The sequence below is a fragment of the Rhamphochromis longiceps genome, linkage group LG14 (genome assembly GCF_057381845.1).
Source record: "Rhamphochromis longiceps isolate RC_006_pf linkage group LG14, R_longiceps_female_GT1.1, whole genome shotgun sequence".
Lineage (NCBI taxonomy): Eukaryota > Metazoa > Chordata > Actinopteri > Cichliformes > Cichlidae > Rhamphochromis > Rhamphochromis longiceps.
Window position 1 is genome coordinate 32,361,060 of NC_140570.1, and position 17,037 is coordinate 32,378,096.

The 17,037-nt window shown below is 41.4% G+C and overlaps 3 protein-coding genes across 4 annotated transcripts; 1 reads left to right on the plus strand and 2 right to left on the minus strand.

The window, feature by feature from the left end:
• Positions 1-928: 928 nt before the first annotated feature.
• On the minus strand, positions 929-3,589 carry hmgb1b (high mobility group box 1b). Of its 2 annotated transcripts, none has more exons than XM_085379580.1 (5): positions 3,432-3,589; positions 2,186-2,341; positions 1,941-2,086; positions 1,665-1,839; positions 929-1,566 (listed from the first exon to the last, which is right to left on the minus strand). In XM_085379580.1, exons 2-5 carry the CDS (start codon positions 2,330-2,332, stop codon positions 1,429-1,431), a joined length of 606 nt encoding a protein of 201 aa, XP_085235706.1. In that variant the 5' UTR covers positions 2,333-2,341; positions 3,432-3,589; the 3' UTR covers positions 929-1,428. The 2 variants fall into 2 exon arrangements, with proteins under 2 accessions (XP_085235706.1, XP_085235707.1); XM_085379581.1 differs by lacking the exon at positions 3,432-3,589 and adding an exon at positions 2,968-2,987.
• Positions 3,590-3,597: 8 nt separating this feature from the next.
• On the minus strand, positions 3,598-6,384 carry LOC146654448 (high mobility group protein B1-like). Its single transcript, XM_085429329.1, has 3 exons — positions 6,227-6,384; positions 5,940-6,114; positions 3,598-3,693 (listed from the first exon to the last, which is right to left on the minus strand). The coding sequence occupies exons 1-3, from the start codon at positions 6,367-6,369 to the stop codon at positions 3,598-3,600; spliced, it is 414 nt and encodes a 137-aa protein (XP_085285455.1). The 5' UTR covers positions 6,370-6,384.
• A 1,716-nt stretch (positions 6,385-8,100) lies between these two features.
• On the plus strand, positions 8,101-16,719 carry tex26 (testis expressed 26). Its single transcript, XM_085429330.1, has 7 exons — positions 8,101-8,176; positions 15,260-15,344; positions 15,440-15,602; positions 15,701-15,857; positions 16,023-16,205; positions 16,296-16,457; positions 16,586-16,719. Exons 1-7 carry the CDS (start codon positions 8,101-8,103, stop codon positions 16,717-16,719), a joined length of 960 nt encoding a protein of 319 aa, XP_085285456.1.
• Positions 16,720-17,037: the final 318 nt, after the last annotated feature.

Genomic DNA, 17,037 nt, shown 5'->3' on the forward strand with positions numbered 1-17,037 from the left:
TTTATAAAACATTGCTGAGGATGTGAATGCCTTAGCACTTTGGAAATAACAGCCATTAGGCAATATCTTTTTCTTAAATTGTTAAAATCAATAAAAGTTTGTTTATTTTCCAATAGAACAATGTGATATCCTTAATTGTGTTCGTATTACTTGCTATTGTCAAATATCTGACCTTCTGGTTTAATAATACTATGAGTCCAGTACTGGTAAGTAAGAATTATTACTTGTCAATTATCCTTAGTCATTTGTGCCATTAGCAATCTGTTTACATAAAAAGCCTCAAACTCTGAATTACTCATAGATTAACTAGTATTGTGAACTTGATTGAAAAAGGTACATTTATTATTCAAGACTTAAAAAATGGACTACTGACTTGACAGTTTTGCAGATAATGATGGTTATCCTCCACAAGAGGTTAAGTCTCATTTGTGAAAAAGGCAAGTTGTTTGCAGACTGCTGTATTTAAACATCTGTCTAAAAGGGAAATGTGATATAAAGAGAAGATTGTCAAGGTAAGTCAAATCAGGAACTTGGGAGAGCTTTGCAAACAGAGAACTGAGGCCGGTGACAGAGGATTAAGATCCACCACACATGGACATCTAGTGGCTCAGTACTAGGAAAGGAGCTACAACTGCCGCATTCCTAATACTGAACCACTAGATTTTAGAGTACTTCTTGCTTTCCACTGCTGACAGGCTTTATAGAGATTATTTCCTTTTACAGCAAGACCTAGAAGCTTCCCACAGCGCCAAAACTATCAAATAGCTTGCTGACCGCATTATTGGGCTGCTAACAAACCTGAACCCAAGAGGAAGATGAGAAACACCCAACACAGAATTACAGATGGACTGAAGGGCCCTATTTGCATGTAATGAATATAGAATACATGGAAGTTTGAAGTTTGGTAGTTTTTAGATATTGTGAGATGATTAAAATTAGGAGGAAAAAAAAAAACAAACTTGTTAAAAAAAAAAAAAAAAAACGACCTTTATTGAAGACATTCTTGAATGTCGACAGCTGCATTTGATATTAGAGTGGTATTCAAAGAACAATAAAAAGACATTGGGACAGCACATAAAAAAATATTTTTCAAAATAAACAAAAATACACTAGCAACTCAGAAATCTCATTTTTGAGTTGGAACACCTAAGGACTAGTTACTTTCATACTTATTTGTAGTCCTCCTAGACTGTTACATAATATGGCAGGGATAAAGTACTACCACTAGAAAATTCCAAACGTAAGATATGTAGTGTTGACTTTACAAAAAAAACAAAAGAAAAAGAAAAGGAGAATAACACTGTACATCTTAAAAACATTAAATATACACATGATCTTGGTCAATCTGACTTCGGTTTTTCAAGATGGTGAATTGAGATATAAGGATATATGGCATAAACAAAACTGCAGGTCCCATCCCCAAGTGAGCTACTCATCATCATCATCCTCATCTTCCTCTTCTTCTTCTCCTTCCTCCTCTTCTTCTTCATTGTCATCATCATCATCATCAGCTGCAGCAGCTGGTCCTGAATCCACTTTTCCCTTTGTGCGGTAAGCAACAATATCCTGTAACAGAGAGATAGGCTCTTTTCCATGCTCCACAGACAATAACATTTTTCTATCAAATCAACAAGTTTAACTTCCATGTCATTTTGGATTATCACCTTGTCATATTTCTCCTTCAACTTGGCAGCCTTCTTCTCATATGGCTGCTTTTCTTCCGCAGATGAGCTGTTCCACATCTCTCCCAACTTCTTTGCTGTGTCCCCAATGGAAAGGCCTGGATTTTCACTTTTTATTTTTGGGCGAAAATCTGCACAGAAGAGGAAAAATGCAGACCTGTGGGGGGAAAAGAAGGAAATGGGAAAAAACCAAAAACGTTGCTCAAAATACCCCTATGGTCTGAAAGAAAATGAGAAAGTGTAGATTATGGCACATACGGTGGTCTCTTGGGGGCATTGGGGTCCTTGAATCGCTTCTTCTTCTGGCCCTTGGGAGGCACGTAATTCTTCATTTCCCGCTCATAACGCAACTTGTCTTGCTTGGCCATGTCTTCAAACTTGCCTTTCTCTTTTGGAGACATTGTCTTTGGAGAAACACAGCCAGTTTTAAACAATCTAAAAAATAAAATACTGAATTTAGAAAACTGAAAATAAAATCTAATATTATGAATAATTCCTTTTACCTTCCATCGCTCAGAGCATTTCTTGGAGAACTCTGAGAAGTTGACACTGGCATCAGGGTGTTTCTTCTTATGCTCCTCCCGGCACGTCTGCACAAAGTAGGCATATGAGGACATTTTGCCCCTCGGCTTCTTTGGATCCTTCCCCATTTTGGCTTACTAAATTTTAAGGAGAGAAAATACAGTTTTAAATTCAAAGTATACCAGCACTTTCATGCAATGTAAGTAATAGAATCTGAATGGCCCTCGCCAATAGTCTGCCTCCTACTCCATCAGTTCCTCACATCTATTGTTTAAACTGGGTGGTGGGAGGAGGGTGCCTGGGGTGACTGATGATCCATTGTATGAAGAGGCTAGCATTTATTAAAACTACAATCAGCTACACATTACTCTACTGGCGCGTTAGATCAAACGTTTACCTATACAAGCTAGTAAAAACAGTATAGTACTGCTTAATTTTAGCACTCCGACAATATAACGTGAAGCTAACCGGCTAAAGGTTCTACGTGAACACATTAGCGTCCACCTCATTTGATTGTTCATTAGCTTTTAGCCATCTTGCTTTGTGTCCTCTTGCTATCAGCGTTAGCCTTCAAGCTAGGCTAGCATGTCACGGTGCTCATCTCGGGAGACGATTATGAAAATGGCTGATTAGACTGCTAACAATGGCTAGCTGCCCGTTTTTCAAACACCCCTTACGTCCTTCAGAACAAATTTGCCTGTTACTGTTGTCACCTGTCTAAACGCTAAATATTATTCGACTAAAAGTTTAGTGAAAGTCGTACTAATGCCGGAGAATGATGCTCTGCCTGTATCACCGTACTCCGGTTGCCTCAGCACCAGTCAACGGTATTAACCTACATTCAACAGCCAGCTAGTGCTAGCCTTTATGGTAGCATCCAGCCACCTTTAGCACGCACCACAGCAGCGGACGTTACGTTAAGCGAAGTGTGGCAGACAGTTAACTCGACCATCAGGGCTCTTGTCCTTTAACCCAATGGCCACTTTATTTTAGTTATTACTCATGGCCGTGGTGAATGTCACTGTACGGTAACTACTTAGCCAAGTTAGCAAGATAACGTTAAACACCAGGAGCGTGATACTGAGTTAGCATCCCATTCAGCTCAGCCATGCAACCAACTACGTACAACGTTAATGTATACTGTGCAAAGCATATCCCAGAACATCGTTTCATTCATAAGAGCCGCACACTATTCGCTTTGTTTAAGATTACGTTTATAGTGCTTACCCCTACAGCGCTATATGAGGCCAGCCGCACGTCGGTACGTCTCAAACAATGGGACGAAAAGCACCGTCAGTGCGCGGTCTTTCGGCTGCGAGAATCCGTCTGTGTTTATTCTGTGTGTTGGGCACCGGCTGTCGGACATTGGCTGCCGCCAACTCCTTGGAGTATCTTATTGGACACGCGCTGTCAGTCCTGCTTGTTGAACGGTTGGTTGTTCAAAACACGGCGGTGTGATGGCGCTCGGCTTGAATGCCAGTGAGTTTAACTGCAGGGAAACACAAACGGAAAGAAATGCATTAGTAAAAAACAAAAAGGAAAGACTAGCAATTTGAAGTTACTCCTAAGCTTACCTTAAAGGAGCATTATCAGCGAATCATATCGTTTACGTAACACACTGCTTTGAGAAAGTGTGTTTGTCCCCGTTCTGATTTATTTATTGTCTATTTTACCACATGTACATGTTAAAGCAAGTTTTAATATTAGACAAGAATAAATTAAAAAAAATTTAAATGATAGTTTCATTTATCCAGCGAAATATTAATTATTATTAAATATTAATGAATTAGGTATGATTTAACACATTTTTTGAAAAGCGGAGTTCAATTTCACTGGCTATGGAAAGCACTTAATTAGGTTTTGACAAAATGAAGTGGTCTTTAGTGATGTGCGATTCCACTGATTTATTTTCCGATCCGATACCAAGTAAAATCCAGGGTGGTATCGAAGATACTGATCCGATACCAATACTTTGTACGAAAACTTAATGTTTCATTGTATTTCATAATACAATATATAATTGTATTATGTAATTGTAATAATAATATAATAATATAGCTTCATAATGATTACAGAACATTAGACTACTTGTTCTTATTGCTTAATAATGCAGAATTATCATATAGAAATAAAAAAAAAACTTGAAGTTGTGCTCTATTTGAGCATGTTGCCTGCCTGCAACACTAAAGGACTCCGCGAGATACGTCTGTCTCGCCCTATCAGCACCTGTCCCTCTCCTCCTCTTCAGTTCACCTCAACATAAGCTCATCATATTCTGTGATATGATTTACTCTGAGGTGTTTGACGAGGTTAGTGGTGTTGCCACAACACCTCACTGTCTTGCCACATGTATCGCAAACCGCGTCTTGGCTGTTTGTGGATGTAAAATACGTCCACACATGACTCCGTTAACACTCTGCCATTGTTGTGAGTGCGTACGCCAAGGGGCTGCCACACATTTATACAGGGTGGGCCATTTATATGGATACAACGTAATAAAATGGGAATGGTTGGTGATATTAAAGTCCTGTTTGTGGCACATTAGTATATGTGAGGGGGCAAACTCCTCAAGATTGGTGGTGACCATGGTGGCCATTTAGAAGTCAGCCATCTTAGATACAACTTTTGTTTTTTCAATAGGAAGAGGGCCATGTGACACATCAGACTTATTGGTAATGTCACAAGAAAAACAATGGTGTGCTTGGTTTCAACGTAACTTTATTCTTTCATGAGTTATTTACAAGTTTCTGACCACTTATAAAATGTGTTCAATGTGCTGCCCATTGTGTTGGATTGTCAATGCAACCCTCTTCTCCCACTCATCACACACTGATAGCAACACCGAAGGAGAAATGCCAGCACAGGTATCCAGTATCCGTAGTTTTAGGTGCTGCACATCTCGTATCTTCACACCATAGACAATTGCCTTCAGATGACTCCAAAGATAAAAGTCTAAGGGGGTCAGATTGGGAGACCTTGGGGGCCATTCAACTGGCCTACGACGACCAATCCACTTTTCAGGAAACTTCATCTAGGAATGCTCGGACCTGGCACCCATAATGTGGTGGTGCACCATCTTGCTGGAAAAACTCAGGGAACGTGCCAGCTTCAGTGCATAAAGAGGGAAACACATCATCATGTAACATGTAGTATCATGTACAGCCGTGTTTCACATATGACTATGAAGGGCGTAAGAGGAAGTAGTTCCTTCCAATTTAGACGATCCAAATGATATAGTTTCTTTCTACTGTGTTCCTTTTAATGATAAACTACAAATTTACCCCAAAGTACTAAAATATCGATATTTTAATATGAGAATCGATTCTACAACATAACTTACTGGTATCAGAAGAATCGATATTTCAGTATCGATCCGCACACCACTAGTGGTCTTAAAGATCTCAAAAAGCACATCATGCAACAACTTTGTACAGGAAACCTTCCCAGGATTTTCCAGCCTACTAAAATGACTCAAAAGAGTGGATTAACAACTCGTCCATGAGGTCATAAAAGAACCCAGAGCAATATCTAAAAAAAACTCGCAGTCTCACTTCCCTCAGTTATCCTGCATTTCAGATTAAGTCGGAATTTCCAAGTTCCCAGTTGCAATTGTTATATTTATTTCAGTTCAATTAATTAACTTTTTATTTTTGGGCGAAAATCTGCACAGAAGAGGAAAAATGCAGACCTGTGGGGGGAAAATATGACAAGGTGATAATCATTTTGGATTATCACCTTGTCATATTTCTCCTTCAACTTGGCAGCCTTCTTCTCATATGGCTGCTTTTCTTCCGCAGATGAGCTGTTCCACATCTCTCCCAACTTCTTTGCTGTGTCCCCAATGGAAAGGCCTGGATTTTCACTTTTTATTTTTGGGCGAAAATCTGCACAGAAGAGGAAAAATGCAGACCTGTGGGGGGAAAAGAAGGAAACGGAAAAAAACCAAAAACGTTGCCGTTTAATTGCTCAAAATACCCCTACAGTCTGAAAGAAAATGAGAAAGTGTAGATTATGGCACATACGGTGGTCTCTTGGGGGCATTGGGGTCCTTGAATCGCTTCTTCTTCTGGCCCTTGGGAGGCACGTAATTCTTCATTTCCCGCTCATAACGCAACTTGTCTTGCTTGGCCATGTCTTCAAACTTGCCTTTCTCTTTTGGAGACATTGTCTTTGGAGAAACACAGCCAATTTTAAACAATCTAAAAAATTAAATACTGAATTTAGAAAAAAAATATTTAATTACAACAACAGTTGCCTTAAGATGTTTTTTTTGTTGGTCTGGAATGTCCCTTCGACTCCAATTTTCTTTTCTGAAAGTACCAGCTCCACCAACCTGCAGCTGTGCATAATACAAATACAGCATATTACAAAAAGCAAGTATTATGCTGTATTGTTTGCGACACAGGAATGGCTCTTCCTTGTTGAGAAGCAAATCAAATCCTGTTTTTCTTTATATTTATTTTAACTCGGGAGTAACAGCCCTCCTGAGTTCTGTCACCCAACGTATGAGGTAACTGGAATGTGCCAATAAGGTCAGTGTTCATAATTCAACAATAAGAAAGAGACTGGGAAAAAAGTAGCATCCATGGGTGAGTTTACTGCTGATCAACAAGAATACATAGGCTTGTCTTGCATTTGCCAAAAAACATCCTCCAAAGAACATCCCAAAACTTTTGAGAAAATATTCTGTGGACTGATGGGACATAAGTACAACTTTTTGGAAGCCTTGCATTAAACTAGCATAGCATTTCATAAAAAGGACATCATACCAGCAGTCAGACATGGTGGTGCTAGTGTGATGATTTCAGGATGCTATACTGCTTCAGGTTCTTGTCGAAACTGATGGAACCATGAATTCTGCTTTCTATCAGAAAATCCTGAAGAATAATATCCGGCCATCAGTTTGTGACCCAAAGCTGTGAAGTACAGTTTGGTTATGCACAAGACTAAGTCTCTGAATGTCTCAAAAAATAATAAATAAAAGGATGGTTTTAGAGCGGCCCACTCAGAGACCGAGGTTAAATCCAATTGAAATGCTTTTGCGTGGCCTTAAACAGGTCATTCATGTTTTAAAATCCTTCACTGGGCCTAAATTAAAGCAATCCCAAGACTCATTGCCAGTTATCACAAATGCTTGATTGTATATACTATAGTCATTGCTGCCAAAAGTGGTCAAACTAGTTATTAGGTTTAGGAAGCACTCACTTTTAAGTTAGGGAATGTAGTGTTATCATTTTTAGCAGCAGCAAAAGTAATAATAGCAAAGCTTTGAGGTGACTTCTAATAGTAAAAACTTCTGAAGTCCATTTTTTGTGTGGACAAGGATGGATGAACAAAGCCAAAATGTTAAATGTTTACCTCCTGCAACTATGAAATATCTTATTTTATGTCATGTACTATTTTTAGAAAAAACAAATCATGATATTATCTAAAGTTTAGTTTATACAGTTAAAAGATGTGTAATACAGTTGAAAGAAGTGCAGTACAGAAGAATTGCCCATTTCTCTTTTAATGTTTTTTATTTATAAAATGTTCAGGAACTATTAAATCTATTGCTGTAAGTTATTTCTCTTTGAATTGTTGATGAGTTGAATATTGATTACCGAAAAATATACCCAAATGTACTTAGTTACTACCCACTATCACCAGTAACAGACATATAAGGCGCCTGTAACAATGCTAAATTTTTAATTCAACATCTCCCCTGCTGTGCTTCTGTTTAAATGTTGTAGGTCTCCATAACCACAGTGCATACTACATCCTGCTTGGATCAGCTTTGACACTGTGTAGATAAAGCTTGTGTACGTATAATGCTCTAATTTTAATACTCACAGGAATTGTCAGCATATGCTTTTCATCAGGATACCAATGAAGTAACTTTTCATCTAAAAATTAAATGGATTTAAGTACACTGAAATCAGCTATAAGAGGAGATGCTAGAACAAACCACCAGTCACCAATGGCAACACAAGGTAATGTTAAACCAAGGATAGGTAAACACAAAAAGAAACCCAGTATGGAACTTAAAATGTTTTCTTGCATTTATTTTGCATGTTATTGTAACATCAAAAGGTTTTGTTTAATTAACGTACATGTTATACCAGTTTTGTGTTTTTTAAACTTACTTATCTGCTTTTTTATGTTTTGTTTTTTCTTGTTTTAAAATGTTTAGTTTTTATTATTTTGGGGTGTTATTTTTAGTTGTTTGTGGTTGTAATATGAGTATTTGTCAGATTATAAGATTTGAGAAGTTAGGAATTGTTTTGCCCACTATCACCTATAGCAGACATATGCAATGTTCCCTCTAAACTGCATGCGTGCGCAATTGCGCACTGATGGCACGGTCCCTGCGCAGAAAAAATCTGCGTTGCGCACAAAAAAAAAATCTAACCTGAATTGAAATTAAAATTAAAACTTTGACAATTCTGTTTTGAAGTGTTAGTCAATAAGTGACTGGCGGCTCCAGTATGGGATTAGAACGATGCCACCTTATCCCATAGTCCAGCCAATCACGCAATTCACATTCACGTAAATGCACAGCTAATCAACGTCGTTGATAGGCTATGACAGCGTCCTTATGTGCCGACACCGGTGTTTTAGCTAGAAAAGCGGCGCCGCGTGGCTGTTGTGGAGTGAAGCCACGTTAATGACAACGTGTACAACCATTGGAGATGTGAGCAGGACAGAAGGAACAATTGACGGAAAAAGTGTGGACTTTATACCAGTTTTTAAATTGTGTTGATAGGCCACGTAAAACCAGAGTTATGATAAAAATATATGCAATGTTTGGTTTTCTTCTGGATTACTATCGTTGTTTATATTTACTGCGGGAAGGAACGGTAAAAACATATAAGGAAAACGCTTGAAAGCACTCCAGGAAGTTTTAGGAGTGACGGCGGTTTTGAAATGCCAGAGATTTGCAACGTTTAGAGCAAATTTTGTGTAGTTAGTGTGTAGTGTAGTCAATAGTTTTGTTGTGTGCGTCAGAACAATGAGACGACTGCTGAATGTTACAGGTGTTACAGCAGTGATACATCTCCTGTTGTCAGGCCTGCAGGTATCAGGCTTTTGATGTTCTCCTTTATCTCACAGTGGACAGAAATGATTTTTTGGAGTAGCACAAATAATTTGTGTGGCATCAAATTTGATGCAGAACAGCTGGTTGTTCTGTAAATATTTTGAAATGTTTATTTAAAAAACGCCTTGGCAGCATTTTTAGGTAAACAGCTGCAAAAAACTTTGTTGTTTGCAAAACTCAGTAACTTTTTAAAGAAGTAACTATATAATTAATTACCCAACATTGGTCTTTGTATACTTTATTTTGCAGACAGAGAGTTACAGGACTCTCTCCCAGACCACAGACTCATAGTCCACTTTATTAAAAAAAAAAAAAAAAAGAAAGTTTTGTTTTCAAAATTGGAGTTCAAGTTATTTTTACTTCCAATAGTGTTAACATACTACACAGGTCATGAACAAGATGTTTTTACATTTTCATTGTAAGTGGGATAAAGCAGTTAAAAGGAGTCTAACATAAATGTAAATGCTGTAATTTGATTATTTTAATAAACCATGTAACTTGGATGGATTCGATGCTGGCGTGACCACAGTGCACACGTCTACTGTTGCTCACAGTGGTCCAAGGGACCGCTCAGGGAGTTTGTGCGTTCGCTCAGACACATGAAAAATTAGAGAGAACATTGCATATAAGGCACCTTATATGTCTGTTACTATATACACTGAACAAAAATATAAACGCAACACTTTTGTTTTTGCTCCCATTCCCCATGGGATGGACGTAGAGACCTCAAATTCATTCCAGATACACAATATAACCATCCCTCCCAAACAGTGGTCACAAATCAGTCCAAATGTGTGGTAGTGGGCACATCTGCTATATTGAAATAATCCATCCCACCTCACAGGTGTGCCACATCAGGATGCTGATCTGACATCATGAGTAGTGCACAGGTGTACCTCAGACTGCCCACAACAAAAGGCCACACTGGAATATGCAGTTTTGTCTCACAGCAAAATGCCACAGATGCCACAAGCAATGAGGGAGCGTGCAATTGGCATGCTGACAGCAGGAATGTCAACCAGATCTGTCGCCCGTGCATTGAATGTTCATTTCTCAACCATAAGCCGTCTCCACAGGCGTTTCCGAGAATATGGCAGCACATCCAACCGGCCTCACAACCGCAGACCTCGTGTAACCACACCAGCCCAGGACCTCCACATCCAGCAGGTTCACCTCCAAGATCGTCTGAGACCAGCCACCCAGACAGCTGCTGGAACAATTGGTTTGCACAACCAAACAATTTCTGCACAAACTGTCAGAAACCGTCTCAGGGATGCTCAACTGCATGCCCGTCGTCCTCATCGGGGTCTTGACCTGACTCCAGCTCGTCGCCGTAACAGACTTGTGTGGGCAAATGCTCACATTCGATGGCGTCTGGCACGTTGGAGAGGTGTGCGCTTCACGGATGAATCATGGTTCACATTGTTCAGGGCAGATGGCAGCTGAGAATGTCCCAGTTCTTGCATGGCCAGCATACTCACCGGACATGTCACCCATTGAGCATGTTCAGGATGTGCTTGACCGGCGTATACGACAGCGTGTACCAGTTCCCACGAATATCCAACAACCTCGCACAGCCATTGAAGTGGAGTGGACCAACATTCCACAGGCCACAATTGACAATCTGATAGACTCCATGCGACGATGTGTTGCACTGCATGAGGCAAATGGTGGTCACACCAGATACTGACCGGTTCTGGGTCCCCAGACCCCCAATAGCGCAAAAAACTGCACATTCCAGGGTGACCTTTTGTTGTGGGCAGTCTGAGGTACACCTGTGCACTACTCATGATGTCAGATCAGCATCCTGATGTGGCACACCTGTGAGGTGGGATGGATTATCTCAATATAGCAGATGTGCCCACTACCACACATTTGGACTGATTTGTGACCACTGTTTGGGAGGGATGGTTATATTGTGTATCTGGAATGAATTTTAGGTCTCTACGTCCATCCCATGGGGAATGGGAGCAAAAACAAAAGTGTTGCGTTTATATTTTTGTTCAGTGTTGTTACGTTCCCCCCGAAAGGGTCTAGGCATGTGAGTGAGGGGACCAGTAACAAATGAGTCCAGAACAGAATGAAAGGAAAACAGACCAGTGTTTTCAGTAAATAAAATAGTCTTTATTATAGATCATCTTAACATAAAGAGCCGGCAACGCCGTTTTACCAATAACACTTGGAAAAAGAGAAAAAGGGTTGCAACAACAAAGAACACAACAACCAAACAAAAACTCCACACCACGAGGAGGTACTTCCAGGGGCCCACAAGCTCACCCTGTCACTAACAGCAGCTGGCTTTACTGCTGCCAAGGCCCACAAGCCCACACTACTCACGCAAAGCAGCTATGCTGTTTCCACAACTCCACACTTTGAGCAGGCTAACCACACACAACGCAGAGACACCAGAGAACACCCCACACCCTGCTCACAGCTCATCCCCAGCTTATATGACCCCCGAGAGGTGATTGCTGACTGGGCCCAGGTGGTAAATGAGTCCAATGAGCAGCAGCTGTGTCCTGGGGAGAGAGAAGAGCAAGAGAGAGACGGGGGGTGGAGCAAAAGAGGAGGAGGCGGAGAAAAACACCACGCCCACACAAGGGCAGTATCAGGAGGCCCAGCTAGGGCCGTAACACCCCCTCCCATAATTACAAACCAGTGGTTTGTCATAGAACGTCCTACCCAGCTTTTAAACATATCACCTACCATCCACCATAATAACGGTTAGGCATACCCTGCCGAATCTGCCAAGACCTTTTTGATGGGTTGAAAACACTGCACGGGGTTGGCTCAAGTCCCTCAACATAGTGTCCCAAATGACAGCCAAATGTTTTTTGAGCCATCACATATGGAGAACCCATCAGGCAGCTAGAAGGCCTTACAGCAACACTTCTCTGACGCTTCTTCGCTAGGTCATGGCAAAAGGCATGCTGGTTAGCCAGAGGTGCAGGTTGAAATGGTTGTGTCACACACAATCTATCACACTGTAGGTCATCTGGACCCGAGAGACCGTCATCAGGTGGCAGATTACAATTAGTTGATCTCTGACAGTGACCAAATGACACCACTGAGCAATTATGCTCCAACTGTTGCCTAGGACTGGCAACTTTGTCGGTTTGTGAACCACAGTTCACTCTTTTGAAAGCAGATCGATTTTGCTTTGAGTTTGCTTTCAAACAGTGAGCAACCAGGTGGCCAGGTTTGTGGCAGAAGAAACAGAGCTTTGTTTTGGCTCTTGAAACCACGCCTGTATCGGCTTTGTTAGCTGGCACACTCCTAACTCTCAAGACTGACTGTTTCTGTTTGTAGGCTCCACAATTTGCTATTAAATGGCCAGACTTTAAACAAAAAAAACACTTTCGTTTCACACTGGAATGGGACACAAGTACCTCACCCTTTCGGTACTGTGTAGCTGGCACATCACTAACCTTCACTGGGGCATCGCGCCGGTCATACCTACTGACACTGGTTTTATGGACGAGCGCGAACTCATCAGCCAGCGTCGCAGCCTGCTGTAGCGAGGAAACCTTCTGTTCATTAATATATGCCGCGATGCGCTCAGCAATGCAGTTCTTAAATTCCTCTATGAGCATTAGTTCCCGGATCGAAGCCAGGTCAGTGGCTTTACAGGCCGCACACCACCGATCGAAAAGAACACCTTTTTCCCTGGCGAAATCAAGATAGGACTGACCCTGACCTCTTCTCAACCCCCGGAAACGCTGCCTATAGGCTTCTGGGACCAGCTCATAGGCCAGCAGGATAGCCCTTTTCAGCTTGTCATAGTCCAAGCTGTCCTCAGCTGACAACGAGGAACAAACTTCTTGAGCCTTACCCGCCAGCTTACATTGGAGCAAAATGGCCCATGAATCCCGTGGCCAGTGCAAGGCCGTGGCTATTCGTTCAAACGACTCGAAGTAGCTGTCGACCTCAGTGTCACGGAACATCGGAACCAGACGACTGTTTTTCCCTACGTCAAACGGGATGTCCGCCTGACGAATGGAGGCGGTCGGAGGAAGGGAAACCTGCCGGAGTTCCAGCTGTCGCAACCTCACAGCTGTCTCTGCCTCCACCTCCACTTTCCTCAATTCGACCTCCCTAGCCCTAGCCAGTTCCGCGTCCAAACGCCTAAGCTCTAGCTCCCTTTTCAGCTGGAACTCTCTCTCACGCTGCTCCTTCTCCAGCTGGAGACGAGCCAGACGGACACGGAGCTTAGCATCCAGCTTCGAGCCTTCACTTGATTCAATGGAGAGGGGTTCGAAGCGAGGCACTGTCATGGGTTTGTTCTCAGGCAGCCCCTGATCAACAGGTGTCGACACCAATGGACCTACAGCTTGAGCTGGCGCCTGCAGAACGGGCTGAGACGCTGCACCACGCTCACCCTTAAACACTGCAATATCAAAGGTAGCCATTGACTCTAAAACAAAAACTACCTGAGGCTAACAATAACAACAAAGAAGCACCACCTCCAATACACAAATGAGAAACAGGCGGGAAAAGCGTGGCCACAGGTTAACCAATAAATAAAAATACCGCCAACCCTCTCCCCAGACCTGCCTACTAAAATCTTAGCCTAGTTAGCTTCTGGAGTGTACCAGGCTCGAGGCAACTTTAAAGGCTAAGCGTCAAGTGCACAAAGCACCGACAAGCCTACCCCCGACAGGGAACTAATCCCCACCCGGGATTACTCCGAAAATAATAAAGGAAAAATAAAAAATGAGTGCCTGAAGGAGGAGCTTACGCTCAGCTAGACACTCCCCTTTGCTAACTGGAGAGAGAGCGCAGCAGATACAATACAACTAAACAAGCCACCGGCAAACAACTCACTAAAACTCAATTGCTGTTCCTTCCAGTCATATCCCGGACGAGCCCCCACTTTGTTACGTTCCCCCCGAAAGGGTCTAGGCATGTGAGTGAGGGGACCAGTAACAAATGAGTCCAGAACAGAATGAAAGGAAAACAGACCAGTGTTTTCAGTAAATAAAATAGTCTTTATTATAGATCATCTTAACATAAAGAGCCGGCAACGCCGTTTTACCAATAACACTTGGAAAAAGAGAAAAAGGGTTGCAACAACAAAGAACACAACAACCAAACAAAAACTCCACACCACGAGGAGGTACTTCCAGGGGCCCACAAGCTCACCCTGTCACTAACAGCAGCTGGCTTTACTGCTGCCAAGGCCCACAAGCCCACACTACTCACGCAAAGCAGCTATGCTGTTTCCACAACTCCACACTTTGAGCAGGCTAACCACACACAACGCAGAGACACCAGAGAACACCCCACACCCTGCTCACAGCTCATCCCCAGCTTATATGACCCCCGAGAGGTGATTGCTGACTGGGCCCAGGTGGTAAATGAGTCCAATGAGCAGAAGCTGTGTCCTGGGGAGAGAGAAGAGCAAGAGAGAGACGGGGGGTGGAGCAAAAGAGGAGGAGGCGGAGAAAAACACCACGCCCACACAAGGGCAGTATCAGGAGGCCCAGCTAGGGCCGTAACAAGTGTATATAAGGCACCTCTAACAAATCCTTATAATACAAGCACATGCACCACAGTCACAATATCCCATTTTATACTCTCTTATTAAAAAGATGCACCAATTACTACTCATGTTTTACGTGGCAATTTTGACCAAATTGACTAACAGTAAATTTTCCAGTATGCTTTTGTTTTATGTGATTTTTGTCCAAGTCCATGTTAATATTTCAAGCAAAATCTGGATAATATTAAAATTACAGAGAACAACAGAACTTAGAAGTACAGATTCATTTTTTAGTACAAGTCTACATTTTAATGGATCAAAAAGTAACATTTATTTTAAGCACAGTTACATTACAGAGGTATACAGTAGCCTTTGTTATACTGTCGTTACTATGTAGATCAAAAAGTTTAATTTGAACTCAGCTTTAGATGTGCCATGTCTACAGTGATTGAAATACTTAAAAAAGTAGTTACAGTATAGTAGTATTTTTTCCAGGGGGGAAACAGTGGTGGGATCCATATGAAACAACTCACAAAAGGCAATTCGTCTACCAGCCAAGTTCAGCTGCAGATATTTTCCTGTAAGTAAAATCATGGACTTATGAGGCTCTAAATAAGCATACATATTATGCATGGTTGTGTGTGTAATTATGTGTCTGTGCTGGTACTTATGTAGGAAGCCCCTGTCAACGTCATTGATAGACTCATATTCACAGTCTGGACCTTTTGGTTCAAGTATATACAGTAAGGACTTTAGCTGGAAGCCTGCCTGTAAACCTGAATGCATTCGTACAGGAACAGCCTCAGGGCAGAGGAGAAATAACCCGCATCCCAGCAAGGTTGGCACCAACCCTCAGTTTTTACATTTATAGTGAAATGGCATGCTTGACCTTTCACAGTGTATTGTAACCTTTAAATTAAGCTATTTTCCCCCAAGTCTTTCATGATGTGGAGGCTGCCAAGGGATGTTGCAAGAAACTCTGACCATATTGCATTCCCTTTGAAATGCCTCCCTTCTGAGGGTGAGATCCGTAAGGCCCTAACCGCACAGTACCTCTCCACTTACAAATGTGACTTCATGGGTACACCTCAAGGTACACAATTTTCAGTCAATCTCATGTACGAGAACTTGTCAGAATGGCTGACTACATCTGTGCACACACATCCAGATGTCATAACATTTCATGACATTTCTCTCTACAGTTCATTTTCCATTTGCCATTCATTTTCATTTTGTCATGGTATTTTCTTCTTGACAGAGTACAATGACACTGAAAAAGCAGCCAGATGGTTTGCACCTATGCACAACAGGCACCGCATATCACTCTCTACTGACACTGTGATGAGGGCCAATTATCGCCAGCCAAACCAAAAATCTGAACTCATGGTCAGTGTTTCTCGCTGTTGCAAAACAGATCCAAATGTGACCTGCCCCGGTATAGGTACTGTCTACTCAAAAACTATAGAAGATGCATGTAAACAGCAGCTCTGGTGATTTGCAGTGTATTAGATGATGATTGTCTATGTTACAGTTCCCGCTGTTGTACCAAGAAACTTGCAGATTCAGAAGAATCGTGCTAATGTAACAACCTATGACCATTTTTTCGGAAAGCCAGTCAATACTGTCACATCTGTGATGAAGTCTCTGACACCCCAGGAGCTGGAGCAGTTACACAGAATTTTACCTAAAAGGGGTTAGCACCAGTTTATTTTATTTATTTATTTATTTATTTATTTTGATGTTTTAGCTTTATAACAGATTGTTCAGTGATTGTGGTTTGACAGATGTGCTTATGTTGGTTTTTATCTTTTGGCTTTACAGAGCAGGAGGCTCTAAAAGTGGTTTTGAGTAAAGATGTCTGTCCAAACAATAAGGAGAAAGTCAATAAACTTCCAGCAGCTGTGCGTAACTCAGACTCGCCAGAGTGGAGATCAAGCTGGCCAGGACCTCACTGAATTTCATCATTTTATATTAGCTGTTTGTGTTTTTATGTAATCTCAGTTCAGTCTGTAAAATCAGCACAATAATATTATGAATTAAACATGAAAGAATTCATTTTTGCTGATTTAGTTTTTGTGTGCGTGATATTGTGACCTAACGTCTGTGCCCAATAATCAAATGTTCTCGTGCTTCTCTTAGTTTTATATAAAATATATTCCCCAATCGGACTTAACTCAATTCTTATACAGCTTGATAACAATAAAAGAAAAATGCTTAACCTTTGTTGACACATATTAGCAACTGTAGGTTTGCAATGTAAATTAAATGAAGTG

Excerpts from the sequence above, each read along its gene's own strand:
- hmgb1b (XM_085379580.1), bottom strand. The coding sequence starts at position 2,332 with ATGGGGAAGGATCCAAAGAAGCCGAGGGGCAAAATGTCCTCATATGCC. Across the intron at positions 2,087-2,185 it reads AATGCTCTGAGCGATGGAAG|ACAATGTCTCCAAAAGAGAA; the intron begins GTAAAAGGAATT and ends GTTTCTCCAAAG. Across the intron at positions 1,567-1,664 it reads TGAAGGAGAAATATGACAAG|GATATTGTTGCTTACCGCAC; the intron begins GTGATAATCCAA and ends TCTCTGTTACAG.
- LOC146654448 (XM_085429329.1), bottom strand. The coding sequence starts at position 6,369 with ATGTCTCCAAAAGAGAAAGGCAAGTTTGAAGACATGGCCAAGCAAGAC. Across the intron at positions 6,115-6,226 it reads AATGCCCCCAAGAGACCACC|GTCTGCATTTTTCCTCTTCT; the intron begins GTATGTGCCATA and ends TTCCCCCCACAG. Across the intron at positions 3,694-5,939 it reads TGAAGGAGAAATATGACAAG|TTAAACTCACTGGCATTCAA; the intron begins GTGATAATCCAA and ends GTTTCCCTGCAG.
- tex26 (XM_085429330.1), top strand. The coding sequence starts at position 8,101 with ATGGATTTAAGTACACTGAAATCAGCTATAAGAGGAGATGCTAGAACA. Across the intron at positions 15,345-15,439 it reads TCAGCTGCAGATATTTTCCT|GAAGCCCCTGTCAACGTCAT; the intron begins GTAAGTAAAATC and ends GTACTTATGTAG. Across the intron at positions 15,603-15,700 it reads ATAACCCGCATCCCAGCAAG|TCTTTCATGATGTGGAGGCT; the intron begins GTTGGCACCAAC and ends TTTTCCCCCAAG.